Source organism: Dromiciops gliroides, chromosome 3 (assembly GCF_019393635.1).
Source record: "Dromiciops gliroides isolate mDroGli1 chromosome 3, mDroGli1.pri, whole genome shotgun sequence".
Classification (NCBI taxonomy): Eukaryota; Metazoa; Chordata; class Mammalia; order Microbiotheria; family Microbiotheriidae; genus Dromiciops; species Dromiciops gliroides.
In genome coordinates this window covers 639,632,419-639,649,487 of record NC_057863.1, presented here as the reverse complement: position 1 = coordinate 639,649,487, position 17,069 = coordinate 639,632,419, and the positions used below count along the sequence as shown (strand labels likewise).

General features: G+C 53.4%; 1 protein-coding gene across 1 annotated transcript; it reads right to left on the bottom strand.

Annotated features, from left to right (window-relative positions):
* Positions 1–3,910: 3,910 nt before the first annotated feature.
* TMEM240 (transmembrane protein 240) lies at positions 3,911–16,545 on the bottom strand. Its single transcript, XM_043994368.1, has 4 exons — positions 16,446–16,545; positions 15,648–15,754; positions 6,721–6,929; positions 3,911–4,193 (listed from the first exon to the last, which is right to left on the bottom strand). Exons 1-4 carry the CDS (start codon positions 16,494–16,496, stop codon positions 4,045–4,047), a joined length of 516 nt encoding a protein of 171 aa, XP_043850303.1. The 5' UTR covers positions 16,497–16,545; the 3' UTR covers positions 3,911–4,044.
* Between the last annotated feature and the right edge of the window lie 524 nt (positions 16,546–17,069).

Genomic DNA, 17,069 nt, shown 5'->3' with positions numbered 1-17,069 from the left:
GCTGCATTAAAGGGTCTATCAGGCGCTGATCTGGGTGCATTTGTGTGCTGGGGTCTTTGTCAAGTGCCAAAGCTGAAGTCCCCTTCCAGCCCCAGAGCCCCGGCCGGGCCCAGGCAGGTGCCACATGCCCTCGAGTTGCTTCCACGAGCACCAAGGGAAAGCCCTTGACTCGGGCCCTCGGCTCAGGACAGGCCTGGGCTCTCAGGCTTTCTGGATGGGAAGCTTGGAAGGAGAGGGCCCAGGTCAGACGTGCATAGCTGGGAAGGGAAGACAGACGGTTCTGATAGCTCAGCCTTCTCCTCTGGGGAACACGAGGCCCGGCAAGAGCTGGACCTGTCTGAGGGCGCAGCCCCCTCGCCTCCCGTCTGGCTCTTTCCATTATCTGGTGCCCAGGGGAATTCTGGCCCCATACACAGCCTTTCTAGCCAGGACCTGCTGCCGCTCCCCTCCCTACCCCCTCGTCCCTCCTGGGATCCCTGACCAGAACAGAGCCTGCCCCCCCCACTGCCCAGCCCCCTTCCTGCTGCCGTCCTCACTTCATGGGGCGCCCTCTCTATCCCTGCACATGGCTTCCTCCTCCACTGGTGCTGACAGCTCATCTCCCCTTAGTGTGCACAGGCCTCACCTCCGCCCCTCCCAGCTAAATGCCCCAAAGGCCAAACTGGTTCTCAAAGGACTTGAAAAATGATCCCCCAGGCTAGAAGATGACGGGACCCCTGACTGTGCCCCACCTCCCCCTAACTACTTGTCCTCCCTAGACCCTGCCTACATCATTCAGAGGAGGGGATGAATGGAGGGTAGATAGCGGACTCAGCCATCCCTCTGTGCTGGGGCTTAATATGGCTGGCCTAGATAAGTGCCCTTCGAGGGGCTTTGATGGTGCCCGTGATCTGCATTTTGTAAGTTCCAAATGTGTGCCCAGACATCAGGCCAGGAGGAAGAGAGGGCCTTGGTCAATGCTGGGCTGGGCCCGGCCTGGCCCAAGGCTTCCTCCGGGGACTTAGGCTTCATTATTGCCCTGTCCTGCTGTGTGGGTTGTGTTCATCAATGACCATCGGTGCAACTGAGCAAGGTGCCCCTTGCTCTGCCCTGGACTCACCTCATGGGTCATCCCATTGGAAAATTCTACAAGAAAGATTCCTGGGCCTCATCCCTTCTGTGGACATTGGTCTGGCTGGAACCTGCCTCAGGCCCTCGGTGTCCGATCTCTCAGGCTAATGATTGATGACTCTTTATTCCCCCAGGTTGGTGTCTGGGTGGGTCTGTGAAAAGCTCTGAGTCAGGGGAGAGGACGGGGGCGGGGGGCAACCTGCTACTAAAACAGAAGACCTTCCAGAAGACAGCAGGAGGGACCGACCTAGACACTCATCTGGTGTCCAGGTGTGGTGAATATGCCAAACAAGTAAGTGGGAAGATGGCAGCACCCACCTATCACCTACAACTGGGCCCAATCTCGTGGCACTCCCCTAACCAGATAGCCTTCTTCTAGGTAACTTCTAGCTTACCAAGTCTATCCTAAAATGTACACACAGAACTAAACACGATACACCAGGTTCTGGACTATCACCTTCAAGTCGGGAACACCCGAGTTCAAATCCAGCCTCAGACACTTGCTAATTGGGTGACCTTGGCCAAGTCGCTTAACTTGTCTTTCTCAGTTTCGTCATCTGTAAAGTGGCACCTACTTCCCAGAGTTCTGAGGATGAAATGAGATCTCATGAAGCACTTTGCCAACATAGTGCTGAAAATTGTCTCCCTAACTGCAGCTTAAGTTGGCATTTGGGGGGTGGGGGCTGTCACATCATCCTGTGGTTACATATCAAGGTCAGGGACCATGGAACCCCCAAATCTCAGTCAAACTGCTGCCCATCTTGTCCTTGTGATTCTTTGAACCCAAGGGTGAGGCGCCATTTATCCCTATTTGACTTCATCTCAGATCTGGCGCAGCAGTCCAGGCCAACGTGCAATCACTAAAATAGCTAAATCCTGCGAGATAAGAGTAAGCCAAGCAGAGCAAAGGTTACCCCACCTCCCACCCCCAGTCCTGGGTGCACAGGAAGCAAAGGAAGAGGCAGACTCAGGACATGCCCCAAACGTTTTTACTAACTGAGGCAACCAGGCCCAGGGAGAGGAAGGGATGAAGTCATGGCGGGCAGGCTGGTAGAGGTGATCACAGTGAAAGGCCACGGGGCCTGAGGCAGCTCTGGTCTGAGCCTATGCTAAAAAGCCTTGAGATGAGGGGATTGTCTGCGGGTTGACAGGTACTCTCCTGTGCGACCAGATCCAGGTACCCAGAAGACCCCTAGCTTGCTGATGACAAAGGGGAGAAGGCTAACCCTCCTGCCTCTCCCTTAACGTGTGCATACTCCACGTAGACCCCGTGAGGTCGTGGGCACCCATTTCATACATGTGTTCACACATGCACACATTGGCAACAGGCATCTACCCCAATGTAGATCCCAATGGAGCCCTACTCAGCCCCCATCACTCTCTCCTTTGGCACAGGACTGTGACCCTTACCTACCATGCCCCTGCCCCATTGGTGATGCACTGGCTAATGCCCTTGTCCACAAGAGGGGCCTGGGGGCTTGGAGGGCAGGGAGATGGAACTGACGCCCTGGCACTGCCTCCCCGTCCTCTAGACACCCTGTCCCCTACATCCCTCATCTTGCCTGGACAGTGGGTCTTCCCACAGACCAGGGTCCTCTCTGAGGCCCCAATACCTTCCCCTGCCAATCAGCTCCCCAGACAGCAGAACATAAATGTGGACAGGAAACACGCAGACACCGGCCATTAAAAAAAAGTAACAGCTGTGATCCCAGACAGAGGAGCTGACCAGAAACAAATTAAACCAATGGATGGAGTGGACCAGGGGCTGGCTCCACGTAGTGGGCAACCCCCAGGGCCCTGAGGGGCTTAGTGCTGGACAGAGCCCAGAGTCAGGATGGAGTATGGGGAGGAAGATGGGGACTGACCAGAAATAGACACAACCAGGTACTCACTGTAAAAACCACACCTGGGACTGAGCTGTCTCAACCCCCCTCTCCCCTCCTGCTAAGTTCCCATTCCCCTTTCCACTTACCCAGCACTCTGGAGCCAATTTTTTAAAACCTAAACACCATGGATCACCCACACATATCCTACACACACACACACACACACACACATACACACACACTCTCACACTCACACTCGCTCTCCCCTCCCCTGCCAGGGGTCCGAAGTCACCCAGCTGCCGCCCTACCCTATCTGGCTGTAGCACCTTCCTGCTTGATGTTGTACCTATGACACCCCTCTTCTCTCCACCCTCCCAGGCTTCTTCAGGGATTTGCCAGCATGGCATTCCTCACCTACTTCTAGTTTGGGAAACAGGTGCAGCATAGCAAAACAGCCTGGTTATTATCCCAGATACAAGGGAGGGATACCCCCTCCCCTGGGGTCCTACCCTATCTCTGCTGAACCATCCCCCCTCCCCAGTTTTCTTCCCTGGACTTTCTTTGACCTACAGTCAGATGACCCCAGCTCAGCACAAGCCCTAGGGGGACTCCATCCTATCCCCTCCCACCCCAAACCCTATGCCCCTAAAAAAAAGAGAAAAGACACAGCACCTTCTGGGAGCCCCACCCAAGTGCAGGATGACCACCCAGGCTGCCCAGGCAGCAGACACCCTGGGCCCAGGGGCCAGGAGAGGGCTGGGGCCCTAGAGAGGTGCTGTCCAGGGTCTGAGGGGGCAGGAGGCAGGAGGCAGGGCCATCCTGGGGTGGGGCTCTATAGCCCCCAGAGTTGGGGGAAGGGTTTATAAGCAAAGATCCTTCTTACATATGTACAGAGGTCCAGTGCAGGAGCCCAGGCAGGCCAGGGTCAGGGCCAGGCTGGCTCCTGGGCCACATGGGGTGGGCCCTGCCAGTCGTAGGTCCATAGGGCTTGGCCCCAGGCCCCCAGGAAATATAGCCATAGACACCAGGCAATGTCCACCCTGTGGTCCAATGCTCTGTCCATGTGTCCCAAGTCCCTCCATGGGCTTAGCCAAGCCAGGGCTGGGGCTCAGAGGTGCCGGGGGCTAGGATGGCCATTGTGGTAAAGCTTCTGTTTGATGTGCACCATGTTTCCTGTGGGCTCCTCATATGGCCGGTGGGGTCGTTTCCGGAAGTCCTTCAGGCTACAGAATTTGGGGAGCCAGGACCATGAATTATCTGCAGGAGGGAAAGGAGAGGGAAGGAGAAAGGGGAAAAGAGGGCCAAAAGAATTTAACAACCCATAGCTGGAATGTAATGTAATGTAACAACCCATAGTTAGAATATAATGTAACAACCCATAGAATATGACAACTGCTTCATCAAGGAAACACTCCATGTTCCTCGAAGAAACAAAGGGGGGAATGTGATAAAATAATGGAATTTGGCAGATGCCCAGGAGTCCCACCTGAATGATCTAGTATTATTTGGGAAACCAGCTAGGTGCCTACTTGGGATGATTGTATATGGGCCACACCTGGCCTGCCCTGAGTGACATATGCTGCTCATGCAGCAGGGGAACCACTCTGACATCCAGCTTGAAGGACTTCCTTTTTGGGGGACGGATAGTAAAAGTAGAAAAGGGGATGCTCCCCGAGAGGAACATTCTTGTCGGTGAGCTTCTGAGAGCAGACTACAGAGGGGCTGCACTGCTGTTTCCTATTGAAACTACAGACCCCAGGTGTTGAGTCAATAATAACGAGTCCAGCTCTTTGAATTAGCTGAGCTGGAAGCAAGTTTAGGGATTGTGTCAGTCTTTGTTAGAGCCAGGGAGCTTATCCGTTTTTCTCTTTCCCTATTTCTCTTGTCCTTGACTTAATTAATTAATTTCACATTTGATGTGTATTTTATTCCCATTAATAAAACCTGATTTGTTTGTGGAAAAGAGGCTGTTAAACTCCTTTCTTATTGGCCTGGGCGAAATAACTAAAAAGGCAGTTTGGAAGAGAGGAAACTTTGGACCTAGAGGTCCCTCATTATTTTCTGAACCCTAATATTATGGCAAGCCACCCAATTAACTCTCCCCATATTAAATTTGGCCCCTACACAACCCATAGCTAGAATGTAATGTAACAACACATAGAATATAATGTAACAACCCATAGAATGTAACATAACGACCCATAGCTAGAATGTAATGTAACAACCCATAGATAGAATGTAATGTAACAATCCATAGACTGTAAATGTAATTATGAATAGAACCTAAGCTCCTTGTAGGGGGAGGAGGTTGTTTCACATTTGTCTTTGGATCTCATAGTAAGCACTTAGCCTACGTGTTGAATAGATCCAACAGATTGGATTCAGAAGTAGCAGTTCTGACAAAATAAGACAACCTCTTTTGCCTCTGTCCCTAGAGCTGAGGTCCAAAATCTAGGGCATAATGCTACTCTGTCCATATTTCTGATGACAACCCACAGAGAAATTGAGCAGGCCACAGGCTACACCATTAAACTATGAGCTCTTTGAGAGCAGGGACTGGTGTTTTAAGGGGTTTTCCTCCCTTTCTTCATATCCCCAGCATTTAGCATAATGCCTAGCACACAGTTGGTGCTCAAGAAATGCTAAGTTGAGGGGCAGCTAGGTGGCGCAGTGGATAGAGCACCGACCCTGGAGTCAGGAGGACCTGAGTTCAAATCTGGCCTCAGACACTTAACACTTACTAGCTGTGTGACCCTGGGCCCATCACTTAATCCCAATTGCCTCACTAAAAAAAAAAAAAAGAAATGCTAAGTTGACTATTTGATCCCCTTGGGGGTGCTAGAGGATGAGAATGGCTAGGTCACATTCTGAAGTCAAGCCTGAGAACAGTCTCTCCCACTGAGGGTCAAACAGGAGATAGATGTGGCAAACATCTTAGGGCCAGAGACTTAGCCTTTCCAAACCAGACTCCAGCCCTGGATGAAGCACATCTCGGTCCCCACAATTGCCTTAGCCTCTTTGTGTGCTAAGCCTCAGCTCTTCAATCCCCTAGTCTCCTGAGTCTATCCCCTTGTATTTCTAGCCTTTTGGTTCCCCCAGGCTTCTCAGTCTCTTGGGAAGGTTGCAACCTAGCTTTCCAAACATTTCATATTGGTCCCTGTTACAAATTTCCCATTCTAGCCAAACTGGCCTGCTGGCCATTTCCCAAACCTGATATGTCATTCCCTATCTCCATGTCTTTGCACAGGCTGTGCCCACCCACTGTCACCCCTATCTAAGGCCTGGAATGTATTACCTCCTCACTTCTATTTCTTAGAATCCTTCAGCTCCTTCAAGCTTCATTCAGTTCAAGCCACCTCCTCCAGGCAGTCTTTCCTGATTCACCTACCCACCCCTCCTCAGATCATCTTGTATTTATCTGCTTGAATTCTGTGTCCTCCAGAAGATCTAAAGCTGGGAGGGAACTTGGAGGTCATCTGGTCCAACCTCATCGTTTTGCAGATGAACAAACTGAGGCTTAGGTGGTTCGACAGGTAGCAAATAGCAGGGCTGGGATGACAATCTCTGTTCTTCTCTGTGTGCCAGGTTGTTTCCATTCTGTGTTTTATTTTCATCACCTCCCCAGTGCCTAGCATGGTGCCCCAAACACAGGAGCTGCTTGATGAGTGCCTGTTACATTGACCTAAATTTATGCCCTGGGCCCCCCTGGGCCCCGGACCCTGCCTCCTGTCTCGACAGCTCCTCCCCTGAGAGCTCTGGCCCCTCGGTGTAGCCCAGTGCTCACCAAAGCGGCGACTGGCCCTCCAGGCCCGCACGGCGCAGTGCAGGACCCCATCCATCCACACCAGGAACCAGCTGATACAGAACCCCAGCAGCAGCCCCAGCATCAGGTCGATCTCCTGCTTGGTCACGTTGTCTGTCACAAAGTAGTTCTCCGAGGAGTCCACCACAGACTGGTCACCGTCGTAGGGGATCACGTAGTGGATGTGATGCCTGAGGATGGCAATGGGACAAGGGCCACAGTGAGGCATGGTGGGGGGGGAGGAGCTGCCCACTCCCCAAAGATAGGCTGGCAGGGGCCCCCACAATCCAATATGGGGCCTGGGAACAAAGGGATGGTGGGAAGGAAGGGGCTATCCATCCCCCAAAGATGGCCTGGCAGGGGCACCCCACAATTCATTATCAGGTGTGGGAACAAGGGCATCATTAAAGGAGGGGTCACCTCACACCAAAACCCCTCAGCCCTGCTCTCCCTCTGACTTCATGGGCAAAGGAAAAGGCAGGCAGTCAGTCTTTCAGCCACCAGGGATCCCTCACTGTTGTGCCCCCAAACAACTAAGACCGTCCCCCTCAGCACAGAGACCCCCCCCCACCATGCATGGACTTCCATAGTGGAGAGACAGCACCTTCACTACAGAGCTCCTCTAGACCCAGATCTGAAGGGGCCCCTTTTCTGGGAACCCCAACTGCTCGTGCCTTCACCTTTCACATGACCTTCTATCCACTTGATGTATGTACACTCTTCCCCCCTTTAGATGGGGACCTCCTAGAGAGCAAGTACCATGTTTTTGCCCTTTTTTGAACCCTCCCCTCTTAGCATGGTGCCTTACACAAAGTAAGTGACAAATGTGCATTGATTTACTACACAACAGAAAAGTCCTCTTAAAACATAGCTTGTTAGGTGGCAGCTAGGTGGTGCAGTGGATAGAGCACCAGCCCTGGAGTCAGGAGGACCTGCGTTCAAATCTGGCCTCAGACACTTAACACTTACTAGCTGTGTGACCTTAGGCAAGTCACTTAACCCCCATTGCCTCACACACACAAAAAAAAACAACAACCACAAAACAAAACATAGCTTGTTTCCAACAGAGACATTCCCAGCTGAGACCACTCAGCCCTGTTGCCCCTATCTAGGCACAACACTTTTTGAGGGGTGGGGCAGGGCAATGAAGGTTAAGTGACTTGCCCAGGGTCACACAGCTAGTAAGTGTCAAGTGTCTGAGGCCGGATTTGAACTCAGGTCCTTCTGAATCCAGAACCAGTGTTTTATCTACTGTGCCACCTAGCTGCCCCCACAATATTCTTCTTGGTACAAAGGCCCCAGCTTGGAAAACTCCAGGCCACATCAAGAGAAGCTCACTATTCCCCACAGGAGGAGCCCTTGGGGCTGCCACCGTGGCTCTTCAGGGGCAGGGGCTGCATTGAGAGGCAGGGAGAGAACTAGTCCTTCCACCACCATCCCGACTCCCACGCCAGTCCCTCTCCCCTCCAGCCCATCAGAGAGTATTCAGGATTCTCTGGTTTTTGAATAATTAAGCCCAAGAAACGTCCAAATATTGATACCAACAAATAACGCTGAAGGAGGGGATGAGGAAACAGATGCCATAGATGGGGGAGGGGAGAGAGGGAAGTTGAGCCTGTGGCGCAGATACACACATACGCACACAAACACAGCTACACAGACCCACACAGAGAGATACACAATTCCACCATACCCCAGTCCAGACTAAGTAGGTTGAGGCACACTGTCACACACAGACACCCCTCCCCCCTTGATTAGAGACACACACTGAGAGGCAGACATCCACAGTCTCCCAGAGTCCCCCAGACACCAGGCACAGCCCCAAGGAGCACTGCAGGCTTTGGGGGGGGGGGCTGGGGAGCCAGGAAGGAGCCATCGGGCTTTGGGGGAATTCTCAGAGTCACACGCCAGCTCTGAGTCACCTCCCAGCCTGGGCCTCCGGTGAGACTTTACTCTGCAGCCACCTAGGACTGAAGTCAAGAGAGACGGGACCCATGACGGTGACACCATCGAGTGCCAATGAGAAAGGAGAGCAAAGGAAGTCACTGGGACAGAAAGCAGAAGGTATCTCTCAGAGAGATCCACCCAGACACTCCCGAAAGGATGGCCCCTCCCCTTGCCCCCCCCCCCCCGCTTGGAGGACTGGAGGGAGAGACAGCACCCGCTGAGTTTCCTGGGTCTCCTGGCATCTGTCCCATTCTCTCCCATAACCCCCAGGCCCAAGGCAGCCCTTCAGCCATCATCTCTGACCTCTACCCCTACGTGCTAGAGGAGGGTGGAGGAGGAACCTGCAGGCTCTCCCCAGGCTCAAACCATGGGGAGCCTTTGCCAAAGGACTTCAACTAGCTCCCCATGGCCCCTGTGATACAATAAAAATATTCTCAGCCTGGCACTGAGCCCTCCAAAATCTGCCCCCACCCCCACCCTGCGATGACCACCCCTCCTAAACTTCCCAGCGTCCTGTCTGTTCCCTGCACATGGGATTCCATCATCTCCATTCACATCTTTCCATATTCTCTTCGTCATAACTACAATCAATGCCTTCTTCACTTCTGGTTAAGGGACTTCCTATATTCCTGAATGGGTCAGGGGAAAGAGTGCTGACTTTGACCTGGTCAAAGGATCTGGGTTCAAATCCTGTCTCTGCTGCTGTCTGTGTGACCTCGGCTTCTCACATGGTCTCTCTGGGCTTCTGTCTTCATGTGTAAAATGAGAGGGTTGGCCTACGTGGCCTCTGGTAGCTCTGTCTGTCATCTAAAGCATAACTCATCTGTCCTCTCTCATGCAAGGCCTTTACTGATCCCGCCAAATAGCTGGTGATCTCTTTTTTTATTGATTTCTTTTTTCTTTTTTTTTCTTTTTTTTTCTTTTTGTGGGGCAATGGGGGTTAAGTGACTTGCCCAGGGTCACACAGCTAGTGTCAAATGTCTGAGGCTGGATTTGAACTCAGGTCCTCCTGAATCCAGGGCTGGTGCTTTATCCACTGCTCCACCTAGCTGCCCCAGCTGGTGATCTCTTGAACTTTCCCTAGACGCTAATTCTCTCTCTCTTCTCTCCCTATCTCCATAACTACCAGAGGCAGCTTGTGGTGCAGTGGATGGAGCACTGGACCTGGAATCAGGAAGACCTGAGTTCGAATGCAGACGCAGACTTCCTAGCTATGTGACCCTGGGCATGTCGATTCACTCAGTTTCCTCATCAGTAAAAGGAGGGTGATAATAGTGTGCAGTTGGGATGATGATCAAATGAGATAATTTTTTTTTAAGTGAGGCAATTAGGGTTAAGTGACTTGCCCAGGGTCACACAGCTAGTGTCAAATGTCTGAGGCTGGATTTGAACTCAGGTCCTCCTGAATCCAGGGTCGGTGCTCTATCCACTACACCACCTAGCTGGCTCGAGCTAATATTTCTAAAGTGCCTGACACACGTTTCCATCCTTCCTGTCCTTTAGGGTCCAACCTTGTCTACAAAGACCTGACAACTCCAGCAAGAATCAACCCTTCTACAGCCCTCAAAGGGAAGGCCCGCACAGTCAAGGATTTAATTTTTTTCTAAATCATCAGAATCTCAGGGAGAGAAGTGTCCTTAGAGGTTTCCAGTCTAACCTTGAGCCCTATGCAAGAATCTCTTCTTGGAGTCAGGGGGTCATCAAAGCCTCTTCCTGAATATAGCACACACTCCATCCAGAGGCAGTCCCTTTCCAAACAACTTTCTTTTTGGGGGGGGGGGGAGGGCGGGACAATGAGGGTTAAGTGACTTGCCCAGGGTCACACAGCTAGTGTCAAGTGTGTGAGGGCAGATTTGAACTCAGGTCCTCCTTTATCCACTGTGCCACCTAGCTGCCCCCTTCCCAAACAAGTTTCACCCATTGCTGGGGCAGCTAGGTGGTTTAGTGGCTATAGCATTAGCCCTGGAATCAGGAAGACCTGAATTCAAATCCAGCCTCATACACTTACTAGCTGGGTGACCCAGGGCAAGTCACTTAACCCTGACTGCCTCCAAAACAAAACAAAAAACACTGCAAATCCTTTCATTCATTGCCACCTGTCCTCTGGGGTCAAGCCAGATGAGGTTAACCCTTCCTCCATGGGACAGCCCTGCTATACTTGAAAACAATGAGCCTGGGAACCCCTCCCCCCAAGTCTGGCCCTCCCAGTGCCTTCCACAGAGTGGCACGTGTCACGATCCCAGCTTACCACCAGCCTGGTCCCCGCGTGCCCCCAGAGCTCTCTAGAGGAGGTCTGAGCAAGGTTGAGCCTCGCAGAACCTCGGCTTCCTTATTCCTGTAGCTCCTGCTCCTTTCTCACACTGTTGAATCACCCTCCACCGAACCATCTGAATTTTTTCCTGACAATATAGGGGAGGAGGCTGGAACCAGTCACCCCGGGGGGGGGGGTTCCTTTCTTTTTCTTTTTTTTCTTTTTCTTTTTTTTTTTTTTTTAGTGAGGCAATTGGTGTTAAGTGACTTGCCCAGGGTCACACAGCTAGTAAGTGTTAAGTGTCTGAGATTGGATTTGAACTCAGGTCCTCCTGACTCCAGGGCCGGTGCTCTATCCACTGCACCATCTAGCTGCCCCCAGGGGGTCCTTTCTAACTGGGGAGTTCTTTGATTCGGTGAATCTGATAAAAATAATTCATGTTTCTCTAGAATTTTAAGACTTTCAAAATCCTTTCCTTTTCTGTGGGTTTCCAAGAGAGCTAGAAGGAAGCCCCACATTGGCAGGGGGGGGGGAACCGACAGGAACTGACATCTCTCCAGGTCAACTGAACATCACAGGTCATGAGCCCCCTCCCCCCGCCCCTGCCGACCCCTTACAATCCTGGCAGACCCTCTTGGACGTGTTTCAGCTTATGAAAGGCCTTCATAAAGTGTAGCACCCACTACTAGGAACAAGGTCTCCTTTGTTCTGGATGAGATTTATCTCAATGCAGATTGAGATCAACTCAGTTTGTGTGTGTGGGGGGGGTGTATGTGTGTGAGCATGCGCATGCATAGACGTGGTTTTGTCTTCTTTGTAACACTCAACTTGGCTTGTGGTCAACTAAAACCCTCTAAGTCTTTCTCTGCTACATGAGCTATTCCCTCAGCTTATATGTATGAAGTTGATTGTTTGAACCCAAATATGAGACTTGGCATTTATCCCTAGAGAATTTTATCTTCTTAGACTCTAGTGCTTTCTCCATCTCAATCTGCCCAGAACTTTTGGACTCAACACCTGAGATCTCAAGATGGAAGACATCACCTTAGAGGTGATCTAGTCTAGCATGCTCACTTTTTGGGGGGTGGGGAGAGAGCAATGAGGGTTAAGTGAGTTGTCCAGGGTCACACAGCTAGTGTCAAGTGTTTGAGGCCAGATTTGAACTCAGGTCCTCCTGAATCCAGGGCTGGTGCTCTATCCACTGCACCACCTAGCTGCCCCTGCTGGCATGCTCATTTGACAGATGAGACCCAGTCTGGCCAAGAGAGCCACAAAGTCAGAAAGTAAACTCGGGTCTTTTGACTCTAGATCCAGCACTGTCCACTACAACTACAATATGCCCAATTTCTAACCATTTGAAAATCTATACCTTTCTTTCTTTCTTTTTTTTTTTAGTGAGGCAATTGGGGTTAAGTGACTTGCCCAGGGTCACACATCTAGTAAGTGTCAAGTCTCTGAGGCCAGATTTGAACTCAGGTCTTCCTGATTCCAGGGCCAGTACTCTATCCACTGTGCCACCTAGCCGCCCCCATTCACCTTTATTTCAAGCATTGAGCAGAGCCAAGGCCAGATACCACCCTCACAACCTCCCCCTCAAGCTGTAACCAGAAGGCCAATCCCCCTCCAGACTGAAATCTAAGGCATTAACCAACACCCTTGGTATTGGGTTTTTCAAGCCAACTGTATTCTGGCATGGCTGTGATAGGGAGAAAGCAAAGAACAGTTGGGTCTTAGTAGGAAATGGAAGGGGAAGGGTTTGCTTTTTAAAATAGCAAATAGAAAGAGGGAAGGAGGGGCAGCTAGGTGGCACAGTGGATGAAGCACCGGCCCTGAATTCAGGAGGACCTGAGTTCAAATCCAGACTCAGACACTTGACACTTACTAGCTGTGTGACCCTGGGCAAGTCATTTAACCTTCATTGCCCTGAAGAAAAAAAGAAAAGAAAAAAAAGGAAAAAAAAGAAAGAAGGAAGGAAAGGATGGGGGCTGAGTCAAGAGGGATGAGATTGGGGAAGCAGATGGCTCATCCCCTCTACCCCTGAAGGTCCCTCCTAGCACCCAGCCTAGGCTTTCTCCCACTCCATGATGGGAGGTCTGACCTTGTCTGTTTGTCTGGGGGTGGGGGAAAGGTAAGTGGCATATCAAGTTGTTTTTGTCATGGGAGATCATACCAATTGCCTAGCAGCCAGAGGCCAAAGTCACAGATGTCGTAGGCTGGAGATGCATCCAATGCAGAGGTATGCATGAGCTTTGTGCCCATGCCTACTCAGCACACTTAGATCCTGGCTAGTCTGAGATCACACAACCAAAAGGAATAAGAGACGGCAAACTATTGTCCCCAAGAACATTGGCGAAGCTTTTTGTCCAGTAGCACGACCAAGACATATATCCCAGTAGGGAGTTTGCTCTGGTGCCTTTCACCAAGTCTGGACCACCCCCACCTCCCCAACAGATCTCAATGGGAATGAAGTGGGAATAGTCCCTTCGTTCTCCTGAAATCTATAAGCAATTAGCACCTGTATCAAACCAGGTCTTAACTCCTGGCCATCCTTCTTTGCTTTTCGCACCAAAGGTCCCCACCCTGGTCCTGGCCCTCATCACTTCTAGTCCAACCTATTATTTAGACTCTCCTAGTATCTCTCCTCCACTCTACCCCTAACATGCCATCAGTTAGCTTCCTAATATCCACTTCTCACCACGTCGTTCTGCTCAAAAAACAGGATAGGTGCCACCGGATGGATGCCAAACCTCTCAAGCCGTCATTCAAGGAAGACATTCCCAAATCTTGTACCACAATCTGGCACACCCCTTCCAGCCTCATCTCCCTCGGCTGCCGTCCATCCATCCACCCTCTGTTCTAGCCAACTAAGATAGCCGAGTGCCCTCAAAACACCCCCCATCCTCCCTCAACCCACTGCCCACAGAATGCCCAACCCCTCCTGGCTGTTCCTGCTTCAAGGTTCCAGTTCTTCTCTTCCATGAAGCTCCACTGATTTCCCAGGAAAAAGTGAAGGTGCTAAGGAGACAAAGCATCTTATGGGTAACCTTCTGTCTGTGTCCAAGTCTCATATCTCCAGCCAGACTGGAAGCTCTCTGAGGTCAGGACCTGAGTCACAGACCTCTCTGTCTTTCCTATAAGGCGCTTGCATAGTCATCTCTTGGGTAACCACAGCATCAGATTATCACCAGTTTAGAGCTGGATAGTCATTTAGACCCAACCCTCTTGTTTTACAGATAAAGAAACTGAGGCCCAGAAAGGGCAAGGTTCCCAAGGACAGTTGTGATGACTATGATGATGGCCAAGTTGTCCAGAGTGGACTACTCAAGGGTCTGAGCACCATCAGCAACACCCCGTGCTAGTCTGGGGTCTGCCTGGCCATGTGTTCACCCCTAACGCAACCTCAGCAGACCAATAGACCTGAGCTGGTGCCATGGCACAAGGCAGACTCACTTCCCAGTGACTCAGTAACCCTACGGGGGAAGACTGGTCATCAGGTCATCAACAACAATGAATAACTGGCAACCGGTCCCCAATTGTCAGTAAATGACACCCAGGGTAAACAGTAACTGACCAGCAACTCCATGAAACATAACTCAGCCAATAACCAAGAATTGATTTATTGTGACCATTTGTTAAGAAGCAATATTAATGACCATTATTAACCAATACTCAACAGCCTTGTCTACATCCTGGATCCTTCTGCCTTAGAGCCCTGGTGCCTAGCAAATGAAGCTTCCCTGGCCGGAGCCTGGCCTGGCCCGGCCCTTGATTCCGCCCAGGGTGCTCCTCGAATACACATCAGATTCTGTGTTCTGGCCACCCAAGGCAATTCTAGGAGGCTGGGGTTGGCCTCACAAGCCCTCAAGCAAACTTCAGAAGGAGGCACTGGGAGTTAGCAGCCCAATGAAAACCTGGAAAACAGTTTTCCTGGCTTGGGTAGAATGAGCCCCAGATATGGCAGTGGGCAGTGGGCAGTAAGGGACCAGGAATAAGAGGGTTACTTCCTGGCTCTTGTTAGGGCCTACTCCACTTTAGTTAATTCCCTTTAAAGTCCTACTGTCCTGGGGAGGGGGTGGCTCCCCTCCTTCAACTGGGTAAATTCTCTGTGGATGCTCCCAATTAGAGTTTGGACAGATTTTCCCCCTGCAGGCTCATCTTCCTCCCCCTCCCCTTAAGGACCCTGGCTGTACCCTTTAACCCTGGTCAAGAAGATCTTTCCCTAGGCCCTCACCCCACCTTGACCCGGAAAAGTGGTTCCGGCTAAAAGAAGCCCCCTTCCTTCCCCGGCCTCCACATTCACCCAAAGGACCAGTGTCAGCCTGCCTGCAGACGCCAGAAGCTGGGGGGCCCAGACCACCTGGCCCTGGCATCTCTGCCCACCAGTGTTTGTCCGAGGGTCTGTGTTTGTCATGACATGTCTTTTGATGGGGTGTGTTTCTGGGCACGTTGTGTGGCCGTGACTGTCAGTGTATGTCTGTATGCTTGTGTCTGTCGATGTGTTTGTATATTGTGTATGTGTCGGGGTGGTTCACGGGTCCCTGCGTGTGTAGGGTGTCTGGGCGGCCCCAGGGTCCTGCCCGAGTCTGAGCTTTGGGCCTTTAATCCTTGTCGGCTGGGGGTGGGGGTGGGCAGAGAGCAGAGGAGGGCTGGCGGGCGGGGACAGGGGCAGAAGGCAGGGAGAGACGCCCTAGCAGCCCCCGCCGGGACTTACCTCCCACAGTTGCAGTGACAGACGCGATCCTCGCCCCGCAGGTGCGGGAGGATGTAATTGTGGAATCTGTCCAGCAGCGCGTTCATGTCCATCAAGCAGGCGATGGCCTGAAAGAGCCCCGAGCCCCCCGCCCCCCGCCGGCCCGGCCCGTCAGCGCCCCCGACGCCCTCGGCCTCAGCCTCCCGGCCTCTCTCGCTCTCTCCCTCTCTCCCGGGAGTGAGGGACCGCGGGAGCCAGAGCCGGGAGCCAGGCCCGGCCCCCAGACCCGCCGAGGGGCGCCCACGGACACGGGCCCTGCGCAGAGCCAGAGGCACCCAGAGACCCAGGAAAAGAGAGAGAGAAAGAGAGAGACACCTGGAGAGACAGCCAGGGCCAGGGCCCGGCGCGCGCGCACACACAGCACAGGACACACACACACACACACACACACACACACATACGGACACGGGCATACACACACACAACACACACACACACACACACACACACACACACACACACACACACACACACACACACACACCCCGAGGCAGGCAGGCAGGCAGGCAGGCAGGCAGGCAGAGAAGAGACACGCAGGGGGAGCGGGGAGCGCGCCAGGCACGGCGGGCCGGCCACAGGGCCCGGGCGCTCGCAGGCGCAGAGACAGGCAGCCAGGCACCCAGCAGGGGACACGCAGGGACAGAGGACAGGGGCCCCCGACCGCCCGAGGGGGCAGCCATACCCGGACCCCCCACCCGCCTCCTCCCCGCGCCCCGCTCCCCCGCGCCTTCCCCCCGCGCCTACCCCCAGCGCGCTCACCATCACTACCGACGCCCCCAGAATCATGAAGATCATCGTGTTTGCGCTCATGGGCAGCCCGCAGGGCCGGCCCGGGCCGGAGCCCCCCGCGCCCACCCCCTCCCCCGCCCCCACGCCGCGGCGGGGGGAGCCCCGCAGAGGTCAGAGCCGCCGCCGCCGCCGCCGCCGCCGCGGACGCCCTCGCGGTGCCTCTGCGTCGTCCGCGGCCGTGGCGCCGGCAGTGTGAGTGAGTGTGACAGGGTGAGCGTGTGCCTGCCTCTGTGTGTGTGTGTGTGTGTGTGTGTGTGTGTGTGTATGTATGCGCGGGTGTGTGTGTGCCTCTGTGTGTGTGTGTGTGCCCGTGTGCGTGTGTGTGTGCCCGAGTGCGTGTATGTGTCTCCCTCTCCAGCCCGGTCCGCGCCGCAATCCCGCCGCCCGGGGGCGAAGGGGGGCCGGGGGGGAGGGCGGCCGGGCTGCGGGGAGGGGGCGCCCGCCTCCGGGCCCGCCAGCTGCTCGGGTCCCCCCCCCCCCAGGCCCGGGCCCGGGCCGGCAGCCGCAGCTGCGCCCCGCCCCCTCCCTCCTATCTGCCCCCTCTTCCCGGCGGTCCGTGGGCGCACAGTGCGCCAGGTGAGGTGTCCGCGCCGC